Here is an 18,869-nt window from a genome sequence, read left to right as displayed (position 1 = left end):
TGGCCTGAAGCCCATACAGCCATCTCTCAGTGTTTTGAAGATTTACAGGTTGAGTTTATCAGTTAATTTCATAGTTAGTTTTAAAACTGTGATATTATTTTGATGAAGAAGAGTTGGTACAGTGTAGTACTTGGTAATGGTTGACGAAATCGTGTTAGTTATATGAAATCGATTTGCTGATTCGCAAGCAGTTTACATTTAAAAAAATGTGACTGAAAACCCCTACTGTCGTCCTATCACATTCACAATGATTATCTCGAACGTGTATTCGGTGAAGATGGTTGTGAATCGATCTTAGATTAAATCTCATCCTTATTATGAAACGTATCGTGTTTACATATGTTGAGCTGCGTTTTATTCACTTATCAAGTGGTTGCGCGGCATTCGCAGCATTTTAATTGTAATAGAAAAAGAAAACAGGAAAGAGTCCACATTTGAAAACCTATTCTTACGGTTAAATTAAGATGTCTACATTCACGCACAGAACTAAATTAGTGTGTACTGCTTGCAATAACTTTATTTTACACTTATCGAGTTATTTGCTACATTTCCACTTTACGTACCATATTGGTACATTAGCACATTTTCAGTTTAAATGCTCTGCGGCGCGTAAATTTGAAGGTATAGGTACTCGTGCGAGTGAAAACAGTGGCTTAAACAAATTAAAACAAAAACTGTTTTCTTGTATTAGAGTAAGGCTTCACGCAAACGCATTGTTATTTAACGTAAAATAATAGTCTCGACAACGCACACGTAACAGACAAAAGATGAACATAACTTAGTTTCATACCACTCAACAACTGCAACATGAGTTCCACTTCAGCTGACTGTAATAATGAAATTAGTAGCCCGTCATTTAAGGTAAATGACAACGATACAGATGAGAACCGAAACGTTGATGTTTGTGGTGACGATGACTGTGTTATAATCAAGGTTGTTGAAAAGACGCCCTTACATAAAATGTGTGGACATAAACTACAGACGAGAATAGATTCAATTAACTTACAGCCTACGATATCAAAAGAGCGCGGATTAAACAATGGATCTGAGAACATCCGGCCTAATGATAGTATCTTTCCAGCCCAGCCTGGGCAGGAGCAACTTAGAAGAAATCCCAAGCGGCTAGCAAAGCAGCTGAACAATAGAAAGAGAAGACTGGAGTCGAAATACGATTTCTCGTATATACCAGCTCATAAATTTGCTCCAAAGAAAAAGAAAATTCTTAAATGTACGAAAGAAATCCATACGCATATTGATAGCAGCAACCAGAACAAACTTTTAGCGGAAAATAAGGATGCCAGAGCGCAACTCCCTTGCAACAAACAAATTAATGAGAGAACAGCTGATAACAATGAAGAACACGCGCTGAATAAGGTAATCTTCGCATTTGAACCAGTAATGACATTGAGAAATAATTTAATTTACTAACCAAAGGCTTTTCAACATGTAGGTCATATTGCTTATTGCTATATCGACAAGCTTGCAGTGGGTAATCCGTTACCGACACACGTCCATTTTCCCAATTAGTGTCCGTTTGAAAGTGTGTCTACGTTCGAATTACTCATAACTGTCGGATACTAGTTGCAGCTTACATTGGATAACTTTCTGTAGACTGAATTTCGTGTGACCAACGGTGAACTGTTTGAGAACGAAAATGCCCACAACCATGGACCTGTTATCACTTCTGAAAGCAACCATCATCTCACAAAGGCATATTCAAAGATATGAAATTACAGCACGCACATCTCAGAGCATTCTACCTGAGTTATATTTTCTGTTACATACTGCATTCCAGATTCGTCTTACTCCAATTTAATTTTTAAGTATCTTCCATTACCTGTTAACACAAACTTCACTTTTTTTTTCAAAACATTGTTTTGTTTCTGGACACTTCCACTTCTCTTTATTTCCCTTGTACCTTTTGCTCTCTATGCCATTAAGTTGTTTTTACTTGCTGTGTTTGTTTTCAGGTCTGTACACCCCATTGTGCAGTTATCAGGTTTTTTTTTCCCCGTTCCATTCACATATGGAGCCACTAGTTGTTTTTTGTTTCCATACAAGACTAGCAGATTTTTGCTCGTTGCAACTATTCACTAACCATACAGTTATCTTGTTTCTGGTGTTATGTTATTGTCTGTCTACAAAATCAACCAGCTTCTTTTTTTCTTTTGTTCTACTAAGCAAAGTCTTATAGATATATTTGCCTTTTGTCATCTTAGCTTCATTCTTTTTTGCTATTAGTAGCTAAAGAACAAATTTTTGCCTTGGTAAGTTCGCAGAGCTCTGTTATCATTTTGCTTTATTGTTCGCACTCCCATGTTAGCAAATTAGGGTTACACACTTTTAAGGTGTGTTAACCAGAAATTTCTTTTTCAGAAATCGAATGAAGGTTATTTCTTGCTAGAAATATTCCTAATACACATCTCATTTAAATAGTACAGTTTTAGTATGTCATAAAAGTGGAGAGATGACAAATTATTAGAAAATAATGGAGGAAAGATTGATGGTAGTGAGCAGATCATGCCAATTGACTAGCAGATATTAAAAACTTCTATTTTAGTCCACTCTAACATCTGACTGTCATTAATGATATATCAGTAGGATTGTGTGTCAAAGGTCATATTCTGCAGACACTAAAAACTGCTACAATTAGCATCTCACAGAAGAAATGCTAATTCTTTACCATTTATAGTATGTAACTCTAGTTAAGCTATTATTATTGTGCATTCAACTATGTGAATATACTGCTAACTTTTTAACAATGTAAAATCCAGCATGCAATAACAGCAGTGAAATGGAATAGACTGCTAGTCACTGCATAGAGTAATGATTGAGTGGCAGGTAGGCACGTTTAAAAGTAGACTAAGCTATTGAACAAAGTCTTCCTTCCCTGCTCCCAATGCAGCTTCACAAACCCCTGACATGCCTCTCCCCCCCCCCCCCCCCCCCCCACCCCATTTCCCCAGCACATCTGCACATGCTCAATCCCATTTTTCCCATCAAGCACACAACCTCTCAGTACTGCACCTAAAAGCCCACAATCGTATCCCTTCTATGTGCCTGCACATTCCCTCAGGCAGCACTACAGCATTTTCCCACCCCTGTCCTGCTATCCCGACCGATCTCACCCCATGTCTTCTGTACCCCACTGCCAAGATCGCTGCTCACTGCATTTAGGCTACGCTGCCTCGTGATGACAGTGGCCAGGTGTGTGTGACTTATGCATGTATGATTTTTGTTTGTGTGTGTGTGTGTGTGTGTGTATGTGTTCAACGAAAATAATCAATTTTTGAAAACGTAATGTAACTGGATAGATAAAAAGCCTACTCACCAAGCAATAGATAGAGAATGCCCATATAAGGGTATAGAAGTTTGGAAAGGTTGCCCAAAGCCTGGGCGAGGGAAAACCTACCAGACAGAATGGGAAGGAAAGACTGATTGTTGGGAACCACACTGGACGAGATTTGAAAATCTGAAGGCTTAATGGTGAAAGATAGGCGTTATGCAATCTAAAAGGGAGTGTAGAAAGGAATACTGAGACGAAAAAAATTGACATAAATTGAAGTCAAGTGGGTGGTGAGAACAAAGAACATGTTGTAATGGCAGCCACCTGAGAAACTGGTGTCTGGGGAAGAATCCAAATGGCAGGTATGGTGAAACAGGTACCAAGGCCACAACTGTTGTGTTGTAGATCATGTTCTGCAACAGGATATTTTGTGTTGCTAGAATATACCTACTTCTACATTTGTACTCTACAAACCTCTTTAAAGAGCTTTCAGAGGATACTTGCTATTTTATGTTTAGAGCATGGGCTAGAATGGTTGTTTAAATCTCTTTGCATGCACTGTAATTGTTTAAATGTCTCTGTGTGTGATATAATTATTCTAACCTTGCCCTCATGATCCCTAACTGAGCAATGCATCAGGGATTGTAGTATGTTCCTAGACTCGTTTAAAACTGTTTTTTGAAACTTTGTTAGTAGACTTTCTCGGAATAGTTTATGTCTATATTCAGGAGTCTGCCAGTTCAGTTTCTTCAGTATTTCTGTGACACTCTCACATGGGTGAAGCAAACTGGGGACCATTCTCTGTTTATGTTCAATATCCTCTGTTTGTCTTATTTGGTACAGATCCCACACACTTGAACAATATTCCATAATGGGACACACAAGTGATTTGGAAGCAATTTCCCTTGTAGACTGATTGCATTCCCACAGTATTCTATCAATAGACTGTAGACTACCACCTGCTTTACCCAAAACCGAGCCTATGCAATCATCAACTTCATATCTCTACATTCTACCTATGCCCATTTATCCTAACAGATAACTTGGTGATAGTGATGTCACTGTAAAAAGCCAAACAGTGTTTACATAACAGCTGATACATGACATTTGTTGTTTCACTTGTAGCTCTCCCTTTGATACTGTATATTTTGCCAGCTACAAGGCTGGCATAGGTGGTGGTAGTAGTGTGGGGATGGTCACAGGGGTAGGAGCCACAGGGTAGGGAAATGGGTGCTGAAGGAGCAGAGGATCTGACAAAGCTACTGTGGGGTGACTAAATGCTATTTTAAGTGTGTTGGGCAAAATCTCGGACAGAATCGACTTCATTTCAGTTGCTTGGAGAGGTCTTTCCAGGGATTTATAAGCTCTGAAAAAGCCCCTGGTTTGGTTTATATTTATTGATAACATCTTTACCATATGGACTCATGGTGAGGCTGACCTAAAATTTTTGGAATTTCCAAATACATTCTCCCAATTAAATTTCATATTGTCCTATTCTGAATCCCTTTCCGCTTCCCTTGATGGTTACCTCATCCTCAACGAGGGTCAGCTACACACTTCTGTTCACATTAAACCTACTAACAAACAATAGTACTTACGTTTTGACAGATGGAATCTTTTCTTGGAAAATTTTCCCTCCTATACAGCTCTGGCACTTGAGGCAAACACATTTATTCAGTTGCAGCAGTGCACCACCATTCTCAGTGCAGCCTCCACTGGGCTTAATTATCCCACCAGCCTAGTTTAAAGGCAGGTTTCCCTGGCCATGTCATCCAATTCTGGTATTGTTGATCCCTTTAAAAAACTTAGGAGTACACCTCTTGTCACTCATTATTATCCTGGTCTTGACTGCATTAATCAGTTACTTCAACAAGACTATGATTCTTAATACCGTGCCCTGAAATGAGGTCCATTCTGTCCAACATTTTGCTCACCACACCTACAATAGCTTTTAGTCGCCCTCCTAATCTCCACAATACCGATGTCAAATCCTAAATTCTGGGAAGGGAGAGGGATAGTAGGGTACCTGTGAGGGAAGATACTAGTGCAGCCTATTAGAGTGTGCAGGGTCTTGCTGGGGAAAGGACAGGCCTTAAATGCAACACTGGGAGGCTCTTCTGTGGGATGAGGGGGGTTGAGGGGGGAAAAGAGAGAGGACAGAAGTAGAGATGGGGGAAAGGAGGTGCTTTGGCAGGATAGATGATGTCTGTAGTACTGGAGTGGGAGCATGGAAGGGGATAGGTAAGTGGGAGATGGGAACTAGTGAAGGTTTAAGCCCGGGGAAGTTATGAGAATGAAAGCCACATTGTAGTGAGAGTTCCCACCTGTGCAATTCACATGAACTTGTGTTGGTACGAAGAATCCAGATGCGCAGGATATGAAACTGTCATTAAACTGAAGCTCACTGCACTGTGTGGCATGTTCCGCAACTGGGTGCCTCTTGGCAATTGTTTGTTGATGGCCATTCATGTGGACAGACAGTTTGTTAGTTGTCATGCCCACATACAAACCAGCTCATGGTTGCAGCTCAGTTGGCAGTTCATATGGGCTGCTTTAACAGTTGGCCCTGCCTGTAATGAGATAGGAGATGCCTGTAACAGGACTTGAGTGAGTAGCAGTGGCAGGATGTACGAAGTGTCTTCAAAAATTAAGGTCACTTTATGTTTTTATGAAAAAATATTTATTTATTAATCAATATTCATGTTGTCCCCTTCAAAGTAATCCCTCTCAGATACAATACACTTGTGCCAACGCTTCTTCCAGTCCTTGAAGCACTTCTAATAAGCACTTTTTGGTACAGCCTTGAGTACTTCCAGCAATACAGCTTTTATTTCCTCAATCAGTGAAAATCTTCGTCCTTTTGTAGGTCCCTTCAGTTTTGGGAACAGGAAAAAGTCGCAGGGGGCCAAGTCTATTGTATATGGTGGCTGAGGCACGATTGTCATGTTGTCTTGGGCCAAAAAATCTCTCTCGAGCAACGATGAATGAACAGGTGCATTTTCATGATGCAAAAGCCATGAAATGTTTTTCCACAACTCTGGAGTTTTTTTTTTTTTTTTTTTTTCTCTCTTTCTTCCATATTGCTTCTCGCAAACAGTGCTGAGTGTCAAGGTAATACTCCTTATTGACCGTACGACCTTGCGGCAAAAATTTATGATGCACTATACCACAGTAATTGAAACAAACAGCGAGCAAAACTGTGACATTTGATCCAACTTGGCGTGCCTTTTTTCTGTCTTGGCTGTCCGAGATGTTTCCATTGGGATGATTGGACTTTGGGTTTTGATGTCATAACCATAAACCCATGTATCATCACCAGTTATGGCCCTTTTGAGCAAATCAGGACCATCATTGATGTCATTCAAGAGCTCCTGAGCAACGCTCATGCGTTGGTTCTTTTGATCAAAATTGAGAAGTTTTGGAACAAACTTCGCTGACACAAGTCTCAGACCCAAATCATCCGAAAAAATTGCGTGACACGAGTCGATCGATATGCCAAAATCCTCAGCAACTTCTCTTACGGTAATTTCACGGTTTTCCAAAACAATTTTCTTCACAGCTTCAACATTATCATCTGTTGTTGATGTGCTGGGGCACCCAGAGCGAGGTTCATCATTGGCGTCTTCTTGGCCATCTTGGAAGAGCTTGTACCACTTGTAAACATTTTTTGTACTTAGGGCAGACTCACCATATGCCCCTGACAACATTTCAAGTGTTTTAGTGCACTTGATTCCATTTTTCATACAAAATTTGATGCAAATTCTTTGCTCCATTTTTTATAATAATCGAAAATGACTGAGCACGCTAAAACCTGTCCAACCTTCCTATCTGTGAAAAAACAAATTAAGTAGGCTGTACACTTGAACTTTGAACATATGTTCTGGGTATGTGTACCAACATAAAAAAATCAATAATTAAATGTACATTGCCCATGAAATTTGAATAGCCACCTTACTTTTTGAACAGCCATCATATGGGACAGGTCTTTCATCTTGGTCTATTACAGGGATATGAGTCATGAGACAAGGCATTGGGAACGATGATGAAGAAGGGATGGACAAGGATACTGTATAGATTTGGTGGGTTGTGGAATACCACGACAAAAGGGGTGGGGAGGATAGTGGGAACTGTATTCCTCATTTTATAGAACGGCAACAGGTATCCAAAAACCTGGTTGAAAATATGATTCAGTTGCTCTAACCCTGGGTGCTACTGAGTCATGAGCAGATTGCTCCTTTGTAGCCAGTGGGTATGTAGGATGTGGTTGGTCACTGGAGAGGCAAGACAAGTGAGTTCTGTTTCTGGACCAGGTTGAGAAGGTAACTTCGATCTGTGAAGGCGTACTTGGAGAGGGACTGCCTGTCACACTGGTTGTGATGACCATGGGTGATCTGGCTCTGTGCAGGGGACATTTTGGTATGGAACAGGTGGCAGGTGTGGAACTGGGGGTGTTGTTGGTGGTTGTAGTTTCTGTGTGGATGGAGGTACTGATGTAACCATCCTTGAGTTGGTAAGCATTGAGGAATGTGGCTTGTTGGTTGAGGAAGACAAAGTGAAGTGGATGAGGGAGAAGGTATTGAGGTTCTGGAGGAATATGAATAGGTTGTCTTCACCCTCAGTACAGCTCATGGAGGTATTGTCAATGAATCTGAACCAGATGATGGTTTTGGGATTCTGGGCAGCTGGGAAGGATTTCTCTACATGGCCCATGAATAGGTTGGCATAGGACAGTGCCATGTGGGTGCCCACTGCTGTACCATGGATTTATTTGTAGACGATGCCACCAAAGTTGAGTAATTGCCGATGAGGATATAGCTGGTCATCCTGACCAGGGAGGAGGTGCTCAATTGCAGCAAGGCCACGAGCAGTGGAGATGTTAATGTAGAGGGTGGTAGTACTGATAGTGAAAAACAGGGTGGTGTGTGATAAATGAACGAGAGCTATGAAAAATTGGTGGAGAAAATGGTTTTTGTCTTTTATATAGGAGGGTAGGTTACAGGTAATAGGCTGAAGGTGTTGATCCACGAGAGCAGAGATTCTTTCTGTGGTGCCAAAGCAACCAGCCACAATGGGGTGTCTTGGGTGTTAAGTTTATGAACTTTAGGCAGCATTTAGAAGGGATCAGTGGAAACTTTAGTATTTGATGGTGATTTAGATTCCCTGCCTAGTCGAAGTAATGATAGGGAGAACACATCATAGTTTCTCAGGCTGCATGTGACGGTCTCAGTTTGCGCCTGCACCGGGGGCCGCAGTTGCATCAAACATGTCAGGTGGCGCTACCCCTGATGTGTGTATGCTGCTAGGCACCACGGCTTGGCTCACCCCAGTTAGTCTCTTGCAAGTCTCTGAAGCCTTTAATTATGCGCCATTGAATAGTATGGTCTTGACCTTAACTAATTTGCATTTGTAGTTTGGATTGGTCCCTGGGCTGTTATATACTTTGCTACACTCGGGACTTATTTTGGATATCAGTTCACTTTGTGAATTCTGCAGTTGTTGACCACAGAACCACCTGTTCATTCACTGGTCTCTGTGTTACCACCAGTTCTGGTGATTATAAACTGTGTTTTACCTATGCAGAGTAGGAAGAAAAGTGATGAGAAGTTTCTCACTGTGCAGTTGTTCCTGTGAAACATGGATCCTGAGTTTTCTGAAGTTGTGGCAGCAGCAGACCTTGCTGTTACAACTGCTGCAACACCGACAACAGTTGGAATCTGCCATTTCCTTGTCTCCCTTCCGCTGTTTGCTTGCTTCAGTGATGCAAACAATAGTTGGGAGGTTTATTTTGTTCTTCACTGCAAGGCAAGTCAAGTAGCTGACCTCGAATGTCAATGTGTGCTCTTACTGTCCTGTAGTTGCAAACTGTAAGAAGTGGTGCAAAAATTACACCCACTCTCTGACCCTTGTAGTTTGACTTTTTCTGTTTGCTGAGCTACTATTACGGTCACCAAAGTCATATTGTTGCAGTTAGACTCAAGTTTAATCAGTGTGTGAAGCAATGTCAGCAGTTCTACACAGTATTGGCTGCGGATTTACAAGGCATGACCCACAAATGTCATCTTTCCAGTAAAAGTGTGGTACATTGTATACAGAATCTATGATGATAATATCAAGAAATTAGTGCAAAAGGTTTAGAGGCATCAGATCTCACCCTGAGTGATGTCTTAAAAACTGCCAAAGCTCAAGAAGTAACCGTGTCAGCACAAGCTATGTTTCACGATTCTTCAGGTGTCAACATTCTTAGTAGTATTATTTGCCATTGTGCTCTACAATCAACTGATGACCACCAGCCAATATCATCATCTGATTTACTGAACACCCATTCATCCAGTGGTCAGGCATCATGGGATTCAGTAGTTAATGCAGGAGATAGTGATTCCCCACCCTCATTGTCAGTAGACATTCACAAACTAAAGCACTCGATTCACCGTCCATGTGGCGCAAAACGAGCAGAGGCTCATGCAATATCCCCCCCCCCCTTCCCCCCTTCTGTTGTTGAAAGACCCCAAAAATGTTTGTGTCATCAAATCATGTCCAGATTCTGGTCCACAACATCAGCGGTGTCACTGCCCTTTCTATGATGTCATCTGTTTTGTGTGCTGCAAACTGGATCACCTTGCTAGTATCTGCCTCGGCCAGCATGCATCGACATCGGCTGTTAGCATACTACATCCCATCTTGCTGGCACTTGTGGCAGCAGCAGGTGGGACGTAGTGTCTCATGTTGCAACTGAACATTAATAGGATGTTGGCAGATATCCAGTTGGACACAGGTGCAGCCATATTTCTGATCAAAGAGGACACATACTTGTGCATTGGCTCCCCGCAGCTGAAGTCTCCTCAATGCATAGTGGTGACATGTAGTGGTCAGATTGTAGTCCACACTGAATATAAGAATGTAGCTTGGCAAGTAACATTACTAGTAGTTACTTCTTGGATGACAACTAAAATTTTTGCTTAAGCACTTTTGTCAATTTTGGTTTTCAAATTCAAGACCAGGTTAGTTTAGTTTCAACAGTAATCCCATTCACAGAGCTTGACATGTTTTGTGCACAGTTTAAGCGACTGTTTGAACCGTCATTCGGTTGTGCAACAGGATTCTAGGCCCTTGTATCCTCAAAGCAGTCAGCAGGGTCTATGTTTTGTAGAGCTTTTCCAGTATCTTTTGTCATTTGCAAGCCAGTTAAAGGAAAACTAGATAGATTGCAAAGTGGGAGGTGGTGTATCCCCAGTATCACCTAGACAGTGGGCTACACCCATGGCTATAGTTAAGAAACCTAATGGGTCACTTCACATTTGTGGTGATTGTAAGTCTACTGTTAATGCTCAAACAAATTTTGATTTGTATCCACTTCCCCAGCCAGAAGAATTGCTGGCAAACTTGCCAGGAGCCATTATTTTTCAAAGACAGGTCTGACCGACACCTGCTTTCAATTGCCTGTAGATGAGGGGATGAAACAGTTTTTAGTGATTAATATGCCTGCGTTCAGGAACCCTTTCTGTGAGGCAGGAAGATTTCAGGGCTCCCCTTACACTATTTCTCTATAGCAGGGACACTAAACACAAAAACTGTGATAGTAGTAGTTAAGAAAAACCTCATAGTAACACAGATCATCCAGTTTTGCTCTGAACACATTGCCACAGCAGAAATAAGAGATGACAGGATGTACAGCTCACGTCGTCTATATATGCTCAGTACTCAGATGATTTATATCAAAACATTAGAAACAGTCACAATCTAAATGCAGCAGCCCGTTACAAACAATATTGTAAGGTGCTTAAAAAAGTTATTAGGAAGGCAAAAAGTATGTGGTATGCAGACAGAATAGCTAAGTCTCAGGATAAAATTAAAACCATATGGTCACTCATAAAGAAAGTGGCTGGTCTGCAGAGACAGGCCGAGGATATAGAATCAGTGTGTAGTGGGAATGTCCGTGTTACTGATAAGTCGCATATATGTACAGTATTTAATAATCACTTTCTGAATATAGCAGATGAACTAAATAGAAACCCAGTCCCAACAGGGAATCGTATAGCGCTCGTAGAAAAAAGTGTTCAGAGACTGTTACTTGAAATGCTCCTCCATGATACTGACAAGAGGGAGATTGAGTTAATAATTAAATCACTAAAGACTAAGAACTCTCATGGGTATGATGGGGTATCTAGCAGAACACTGAAGTATTGTTCCATGTATGTTAGCCCAGTACTTAGCCATATCTGTAACTTTTCCTTTAGGAGTGATCGGTTTCCTGACCGATTAAAGTACTCGGTAATGAAGCCACATTATAAAAGGAGACAGGGATAATGTTGACAATTATAGACCTATTTCTATGCCATCGGTGTTTGCTAAAGTTATTGAGAGGGTTGTATATACAAGGTTACTGGAGCATTTAAATTCACGTAATATTCTGTCAAATGTACAGTTTGGTTTTAGAAATATCTTAACAACTGAAAATGCTATAGTCTCTTTTCTCTGTGAAGTTTTGGACGGATTAAATAAAAGGTTGTGAACATTAGGTGTTTTCTTTGATTTAACAAAGGCTTTTGACTGTGTTGACCACAAAATATTACTGCAGAAGTTGGACCATTATGGAGTAAGGGGGGTAGCTTACAATTGGTTCGCCTCTTACTTTAAGAACAGAAAGAGATGGTAATTCTCCGCAATATTGAGAGTGGTAGTGATGTTCAGTCCCAATGGGCCACTGTTAAGTGGGCCGTTCCCCAAGGGTCGGTGCTGGGGCCACTGTTGTTTCTTATCTATATAAATGATATGCCTTCTAGTATTACAGGTGCTGATGACACCAGCTTGGTAGTGAAGGATCTTGTATGTAATATTGAAACATTATCAAATAACGTAGTTCATGAAATAAGTTCTTGGCTCGTGGAAAATAATTTGATGCTAAATCACAGTAAGACTCAGTTTTTACAGTTTCTGACTCACAATTCAACAAGAATTGATATTTTACTCAGACAGAATGGGCATATTATAAACGAGACGGAACAGTTCAAGTTCCTAAGCGTTCAGATAGATAGTAAGCTGTTGTGGAAAGCCCATGTTCAGGATCTTGTTCAGAAACTAAATGCCGCTTTATTTACCATTAGAACAGTGTCTGAAATAAGTGACATTTCAACACGAAAAGTAGTCTATTTTGCATATTTCCATACGCTTATGTCATATGGTATTATTTTTTGGGGTAATTCTTCTGATTCAAAAAGGGTATTTTTGGCTCAAAAACGGGCTGTTCGAACTATGTGTGGTGTAAGTTCGAAAACCTCTTGTCGACCCCTATTCAATAGTCTAGGAATTTTGACATTGCCCTCACAGTATATATTTTCTTTAATGTCGTTTGTTGTTAGCAATATTAGCTTATTCCCAAGAGTTAGCAGTCTTTACTCAGTTAATACTAGGCAGAAATCAAATCTGCATGTGGAATGCACTTCCTTGACTCTTGTGCAGAAAGGAGTGCAGTATTCTGCTGCATCCGTTTTCAATAAGCTACCACAAGAACTCAAAAATCTTAGCAGTAGCCCAAACACTTTTAAGTCTAAACTGAAGAGTTTCCTCATGGCTCACTCCTTCTATTCTGTCAAGGAGCTCCTGGAAGAGCTAAAAAATTATCCACAAACTAGCAAAACTTAACACAATCCAGTACAAATTACCTATTAATGCAATAAGGACTTACCACACTGTGATTTTTGAATCCATCACATGCTTTACTACAAGTGCTTGGGGTCACAGACTGATCATACACATGAACAAGCCAACTGCAAGATGAGGTCAATGTATTGTACTCCTGAGAGTGAGCGGAGCCTTCTACATCATATCACTAGAGGCACTTTGCGTTATGTGGGGGACCTACCCTATAGACATAACAATGCATTGTAGAGTTGCACTTCACTGGCTTAAGAAGGACAGGCTCAATAAAGTCACTGAAATTACAGGAACAAACATTACAAACAAGACAAAAATGAAACAATGGTTGTTTCAAACATGGCAGAGAGAGTGGGACGCATCCAAAAAGGGTTGCGGAGTACACTCTTTCTTTCCTGACATACTTAAAAGATTACAACTAAAATGTGTTGACCCAAGCCGGGGGATGGTCCGTTTCCTGACAGGCCACAGGCTTTACCTGGTCTGGCACATTTAAACCGAATGGGACTAACTAACAATGAAATGTGCATTTGTGGAGAAACTGGGACACCAGAACATGTCACACTACTATGCAACAGCTTAGCACATGTGAGACCTATACAGAATGATAGTGACAGCACCAGAATAATATGTAATCTGATGATTAGAACACAATAGCCAATATTGCATCGAACACACTGTATGAAGAATACAAGTGCCAAAACCCATACAGGAGGAGCCATAGACAATTACAAACAACACAACAAACCACATGGGAGGACGCAAGCATGACAGCAGATTTCGAAACCGAGGAAGGAACCAACACATTAAGCGAACATGATCGAGAAGAGATGAACACATAAGGGACCCAAACCAACATCACATGACACTGCATGCCCTAACGCAGTCACAAACGACACAACAGGCAATAACAGTAATGAAACAAACAAATTTTGACACCACATACTAAGACACCAGTAATAAGATGCCATCGCTTGCGTGGAGAAGGGTTGAAGAACTTTTCTTTTCCTCCCCAACAACATGTTGCACATTGTTTAAAGAATGCTGCACACGAGCAGTAATGTATTATTCATTTTATTATGTGTAGACAGATGTACATTCTCTTCTTTATATAAAACTATAATCAATGAATTTTATGTATCAAATATATTTTCTGTACAAAGTATGTATAAAACTAAAACTGTAACATATTAAGTTATTTAAGGACTACTGCATTCAGGTAGCAATGATCTACATTCTATTTCTATTAACAAATTTACAACCATAAGTGTATTTCTCATGTAAAGCTAAAATTCATGCTCACTCAGTGTTTTATCTGTATAATTCCAGGTGTATGTATCTAAGGTATCACATAGATGTTGACCCCCACCTCAAAGATGGCTACATCAGTACCTCTGTCCATATCAAACCTATCAACTACACACAATACCTCCACTTGGACAGATACCACCTGTTCCATACCAAGAAGTCACTTCCGTACAGCCACCCGTATTTGTCACACCTGCAGTGACATGTGGTTCCTCTCGAAATATACCAAGGTTCTCATTGAAGCCTTCACAGACCGTACTTATCCTCTCAACCTGGAACAAATCTCTCGTGCCTTGTCTTTCCAGTCTCCCACAACCTCCCAAAGTCTCACTGTACGGCCACAGAGGAGTGTTCCCCTTGTATCTCAGTACCACCCAAGATTGGAGCAACTAAATTATATTTTCCGTCAGGGTTTTGACTATCACTTGTCATGCCCTGAAATGAGAAATGTCCACTATCCTTCCCATCCCTCCTACAGTGGTATTCTGCATCCTTGTCATAGACCGAGTTGCAAGAAATGTCCCATACCTTCTCCCACCACCACCTATTAAAGGCAGGGCTACCTGTCAAACAAGTGATATGATCTACAAGCTAAGCTGCAACCCCTGTGCTGCATTCTATGTAGGCATGACAACCAACAAGCTGTCTGTCCACACGAATGGCCACCGACAAACTATGACTGAGAAACAAGTGGACCACCATGTAGCTGAGCACACTGCCTAACTCAACATCCTTCATTTCAATTACTGCTTCACAGCCTGTGCCTCATGGATCCTTCCCATCAACACCAGCTTTTCTGAACTGCACAGGTGGGAACTCTCCCTGCAGTATATACTACGTTCCTGTAACCCTTCTGGCCTTAACCTTTGTTAGTCATTTTTCTCACCCATCAAGCCCTTCCTTGTTTCTATTCCAACATTACACAGGAAGTGCAAAATGGCTAAGCAGGGATGGCTAGAGGACAAATGTAAGGATGTAGAGGCTTATCTCACTAGGGGTAAGATAGATACTGCCTACAGGAAAATTAGAGAGACCTTTGGAGATAAGAGAACCACTTGTATGAACATCAAGAGCTCAGATGGAAACCCAGTTTTAACCAAAGAAGGGAAAGCATAAAGGTGGAAGGAGTATATAGAGGGTCTATACAAGGGCGATGTACTTGAGGACAATGTTATGGAAATGGAAGAGGATGTAGATGAAGATGAAATGGGAGATATGATACTGCGTGAAGAGTTTGACAGAGCACTGAAACACCTGAGTCGAAACAAGGCCCCCCCGGAGTAGACAACATTCCATTGGAACTACTGACGGCCTTGGGAGAGCCAGTCCTGACAAAACTCCACCATCTGGTGAGCAAGATGTATGAAACAGGCGAAATACCCTCAGACTTCAAGAAGAATATAATAATTCCAATCCCAAAGAAAGCAGGTGTTAACAGATGTGAAAATTACCGAACTATCAGTTTAATAAGTCACAGCTGCAAAATACTAATGTGAATTCTTTACAGACGAATAGAAAAACTAGTAGAAGCCAACCTCGGGGAAGATCGGTTTGGATTCCCTAGAAATGTTGGAACACGTGAGGCAATACTGACCCTACGACTTATCTTAGAAGCTAGATTAAGGAAGGGCAAACCTACATTTCTAGCATTTGTAGACTTAGAGAAAGCTTTTGACAATGTTGACTGGAATACTCTCTTTCAAATTCTGAAGGTGGCAGGGGTAAAATACAGGGAGCGAAAAACTATTTACAATTTGTACAGAAACCAGATGCCAGTTATATGAGTTGAGGGCCATGAAAGGGAAGCAGTGCTCGGGAAGGGAGTGAGACAGGGTTGTAGCCTCTCCCCGATGTTATTCAATCTGTATATTGAGCAAGCAGTGAAGGAAACAAAAGAAAAAATCGGAGTCGGTATTAAAATCTATGGAGAAGAAATAAAAACTTTGAGGTTCGCCGATGACATTGTTATTCTGTCAGAGACAGCAAAGGACTTGGAAGAGCAGTTGAACGGAATGGATAGGGTCTTGAAAGGAGGATATAAGATGAACATCAACAAAAGCAAAACGAGGATAATGGAATGTAGTCGAATTAAGTTGGGTTATGCTGAGGGAATTAGATTAGGAAACGAGACACTTAAAGTAGTAAAGGAGTTTTGCTATTTGGGGAGCAAAATAACTGATGATGGTAGAAGTGGAGAGGATATAAAATGTAGACTGGCAATGGCAAGGAAAGCGTTTCTGAAGAAGAGAAATTTGTTAACATCGAGTATAGATTTAAGTGTCAGGAAGTCATTTCTGAAAGTATTTGTATGGAGTGTAGCCATGTATGGATGTGAAACATGGACGATAAATAGTTTGGACAAGAAGAGAATAGAAGCTTTCGAAATGTGGTGCTACAGAAGAATGCTGAAGATTAGATGGGTAGATCACATAACTAATGAGGAAGTATTGAATAGGATTGGGGAGAAGAGGAGCTTGTGGCACAGCTTGACTAGAAGAAGGGATCGATTGGTAGGACATGTTCTGAGGCATCAGGGGATCACCAATTTAGTACTGGAGGGCAGTGTGGAGGGTAAAAATCGTAGAGGGGGACCAAGAGATGAATACACTAAGCAGATTCAGAAGGATGTAGGTTGTAGTAGGTACTGGGAGATGAAGAAGCTTGCACAGGATAGAGTACCAAGGAGAGCTGCATCAAACCTGTCTCAGGACTGAAGACAACAACAACACAGTCATTTTTCTCACACATCGAGCCCTTCCTTGTTTCTATTCCAGCATTGCACAGCCCTCATTCCACCAACACACCCAGTCTTCTTACTTCTGTCCTTTTCTGTTACCCCCCTGCCTTCCCCCCTCCCCCCCCCCTCTCCCCTGCCCTCCCCCCTCCCCCCACCTTTCCCCTGCCCTCCCCCCTCCCCCCCACCTCTCCCCTGCCCTCCGTCTAACCTCTCGACTGTACCTAGCTGCCCTACCCCCTCTCCATCTTGTCCTTGTGCGCTCCACAGCAGAACTTCAGTGTTCCCCATCTCTATCCTGCTATTCCCCCCCCCCCCCTCCCCAGCCTCAACCTTACCCCCATCTAGTTGCCACTCCCATCATGCACTGCTGCTGTTGCTCGTAGTGTCGCTTCAGCTGCCAGAGGCCGCAGTTGTGTGTGTGAGTTGTGTTTGAGTACACGTGTGTGTGTGTGTGTGTGTGTGTGTGTAGGGTTGGGGGGGGGAGGGGGTTCTGTTTTCGACAAAGGCCTTGTTGGGCGAAAGCGTATACTGTGACAATCTTTTCGTTGTGCCTATCTGCAACTCAACATCTCCACTATATGTTGAATAGCACCTTTCCTTTTTGTAATACTGTTACATTCCACAGTGGATTTTCCATTGTTTGATTAAGGTATCGCATAGAATATAGGACAACTACCAACAATAAGACAAACAAACAACTACTGAGTAACATGTAGTGTCCTGACATGAAGCACTCAAAATAATGTATCAAGGCACACAGACACAATAAATATAGATAAACACAAACTATTTCAGATGAGAATAGCTCGAGGTTCTGCCGAGACCTTCTTGCCTGAAATAGGTAGAAATAAGCTGTTACCAACCAACAAGCTACTTAGATCTATTACACATCCAAATATAATATATCACCTCCTTCTGCATATTGCAACTTATTATCACCACACTTATTATATTATATTTTTTCTTTGACATTTGCATTATATAAACTATATTCTCATCAATTAGGCAGATAAAACTCTTGGGAACTACTTTAACAGTTGTTAAGAATTCAATTCTCTGAATCTAAGGGGAATTTTTATATACAGGGTGATTCAAAAAGAATACTACAACTTTAAAAATGTGTATTTAATGAAAGAAACATAATATAACCTTCCGTTATACATCATTACAAAGAGTATTTAAAAAGGTTTTTTGTCACTCAAAAACAAGTTCAGAGATGTTCAATATGGCCCCTCCAGACACTCGAGCAATATCATCCCGATACTCCAACTCGTTCCACACTCTCTGTAGCATATCAGGTGTAACAGTTTGGATAGCTGCTGTTATTTCTCGTTTCAAATCATCAATGGTGGCTGGGAGAGGTGGCCGAAACACCATATCCTTAACATACCCCCATAAGAAAAAATCGCAGGGGGTAAGATCAGGGCTTCATGGAGGCCAGTGATGAAGTGCTCTGTCACGGGCTGCCTGGCGGCCGATCCATCGCCTCGGGTAGTTGACGTTCACGTAGTTACGGACAGATAAGTGCCAATGTGGTGGCGCCACATCCTGCTGAAATATGAATTGTTGTGCTTCTTGTTCAAGCTGAGGGAACAGCCAATTCTCTAACATCTACAGATACTGTAGTCCAGTTACAGTAGCACCTTCGAAGAAAAAGGGACCAAAAACGTTATTGGCTGAAATGGCACAGAAAACGTTCACCTTAGGCGAGCCACGTTCATACTGAGTTGTTGCCCACGGATTCTCAGTGCCCCATATACAGACATTGTGACGGTTGACTTTCCCGTTAGTGTGGAAAGTTGCTTCATCACTAAACACAATCTTTGAAACGAAAGATTCATCTGTTTCCGTTTGAGCAAGGATAAAATCACAGAAATCGATTCTTTT

General features: G+C 41.2%; 1 protein-coding gene across 1 annotated transcript in view; it reads left to right on the top strand.

The window, feature by feature from the left end:
* Positions 1 to 442: 442 nt before the first annotated feature.
* The window catches only part of LOC126267408 (uncharacterized), a 42,516-nt gene continuing 24,089 nt past the window's right edge, over positions 443 to 18,869 (top strand). The window contains exon 1 of the mRNA XM_049972637.1: positions 443 to 1,374. Within this exon, the coding sequence (XP_049828594.1) occupies positions 808 to 1,374 (567 nt within the window). The 5' untranslated portion in view covers positions 443 to 807. The remainder of the gene's footprint in view (positions 1,375 to 18,869) is intronic.

This window comes from Schistocerca gregaria, chromosome 4, assembly GCF_023897955.1.
Source record: "Schistocerca gregaria isolate iqSchGreg1 chromosome 4, iqSchGreg1.2, whole genome shotgun sequence".
Classification (NCBI taxonomy): domain Eukaryota; kingdom Metazoa; phylum Arthropoda; class Insecta; order Orthoptera; family Acrididae; genus Schistocerca; species Schistocerca gregaria.
The sequence above is the reverse complement of the archived record's forward strand: the minus strand, read 5'-3'. Positions and strand labels throughout refer to the sequence as shown.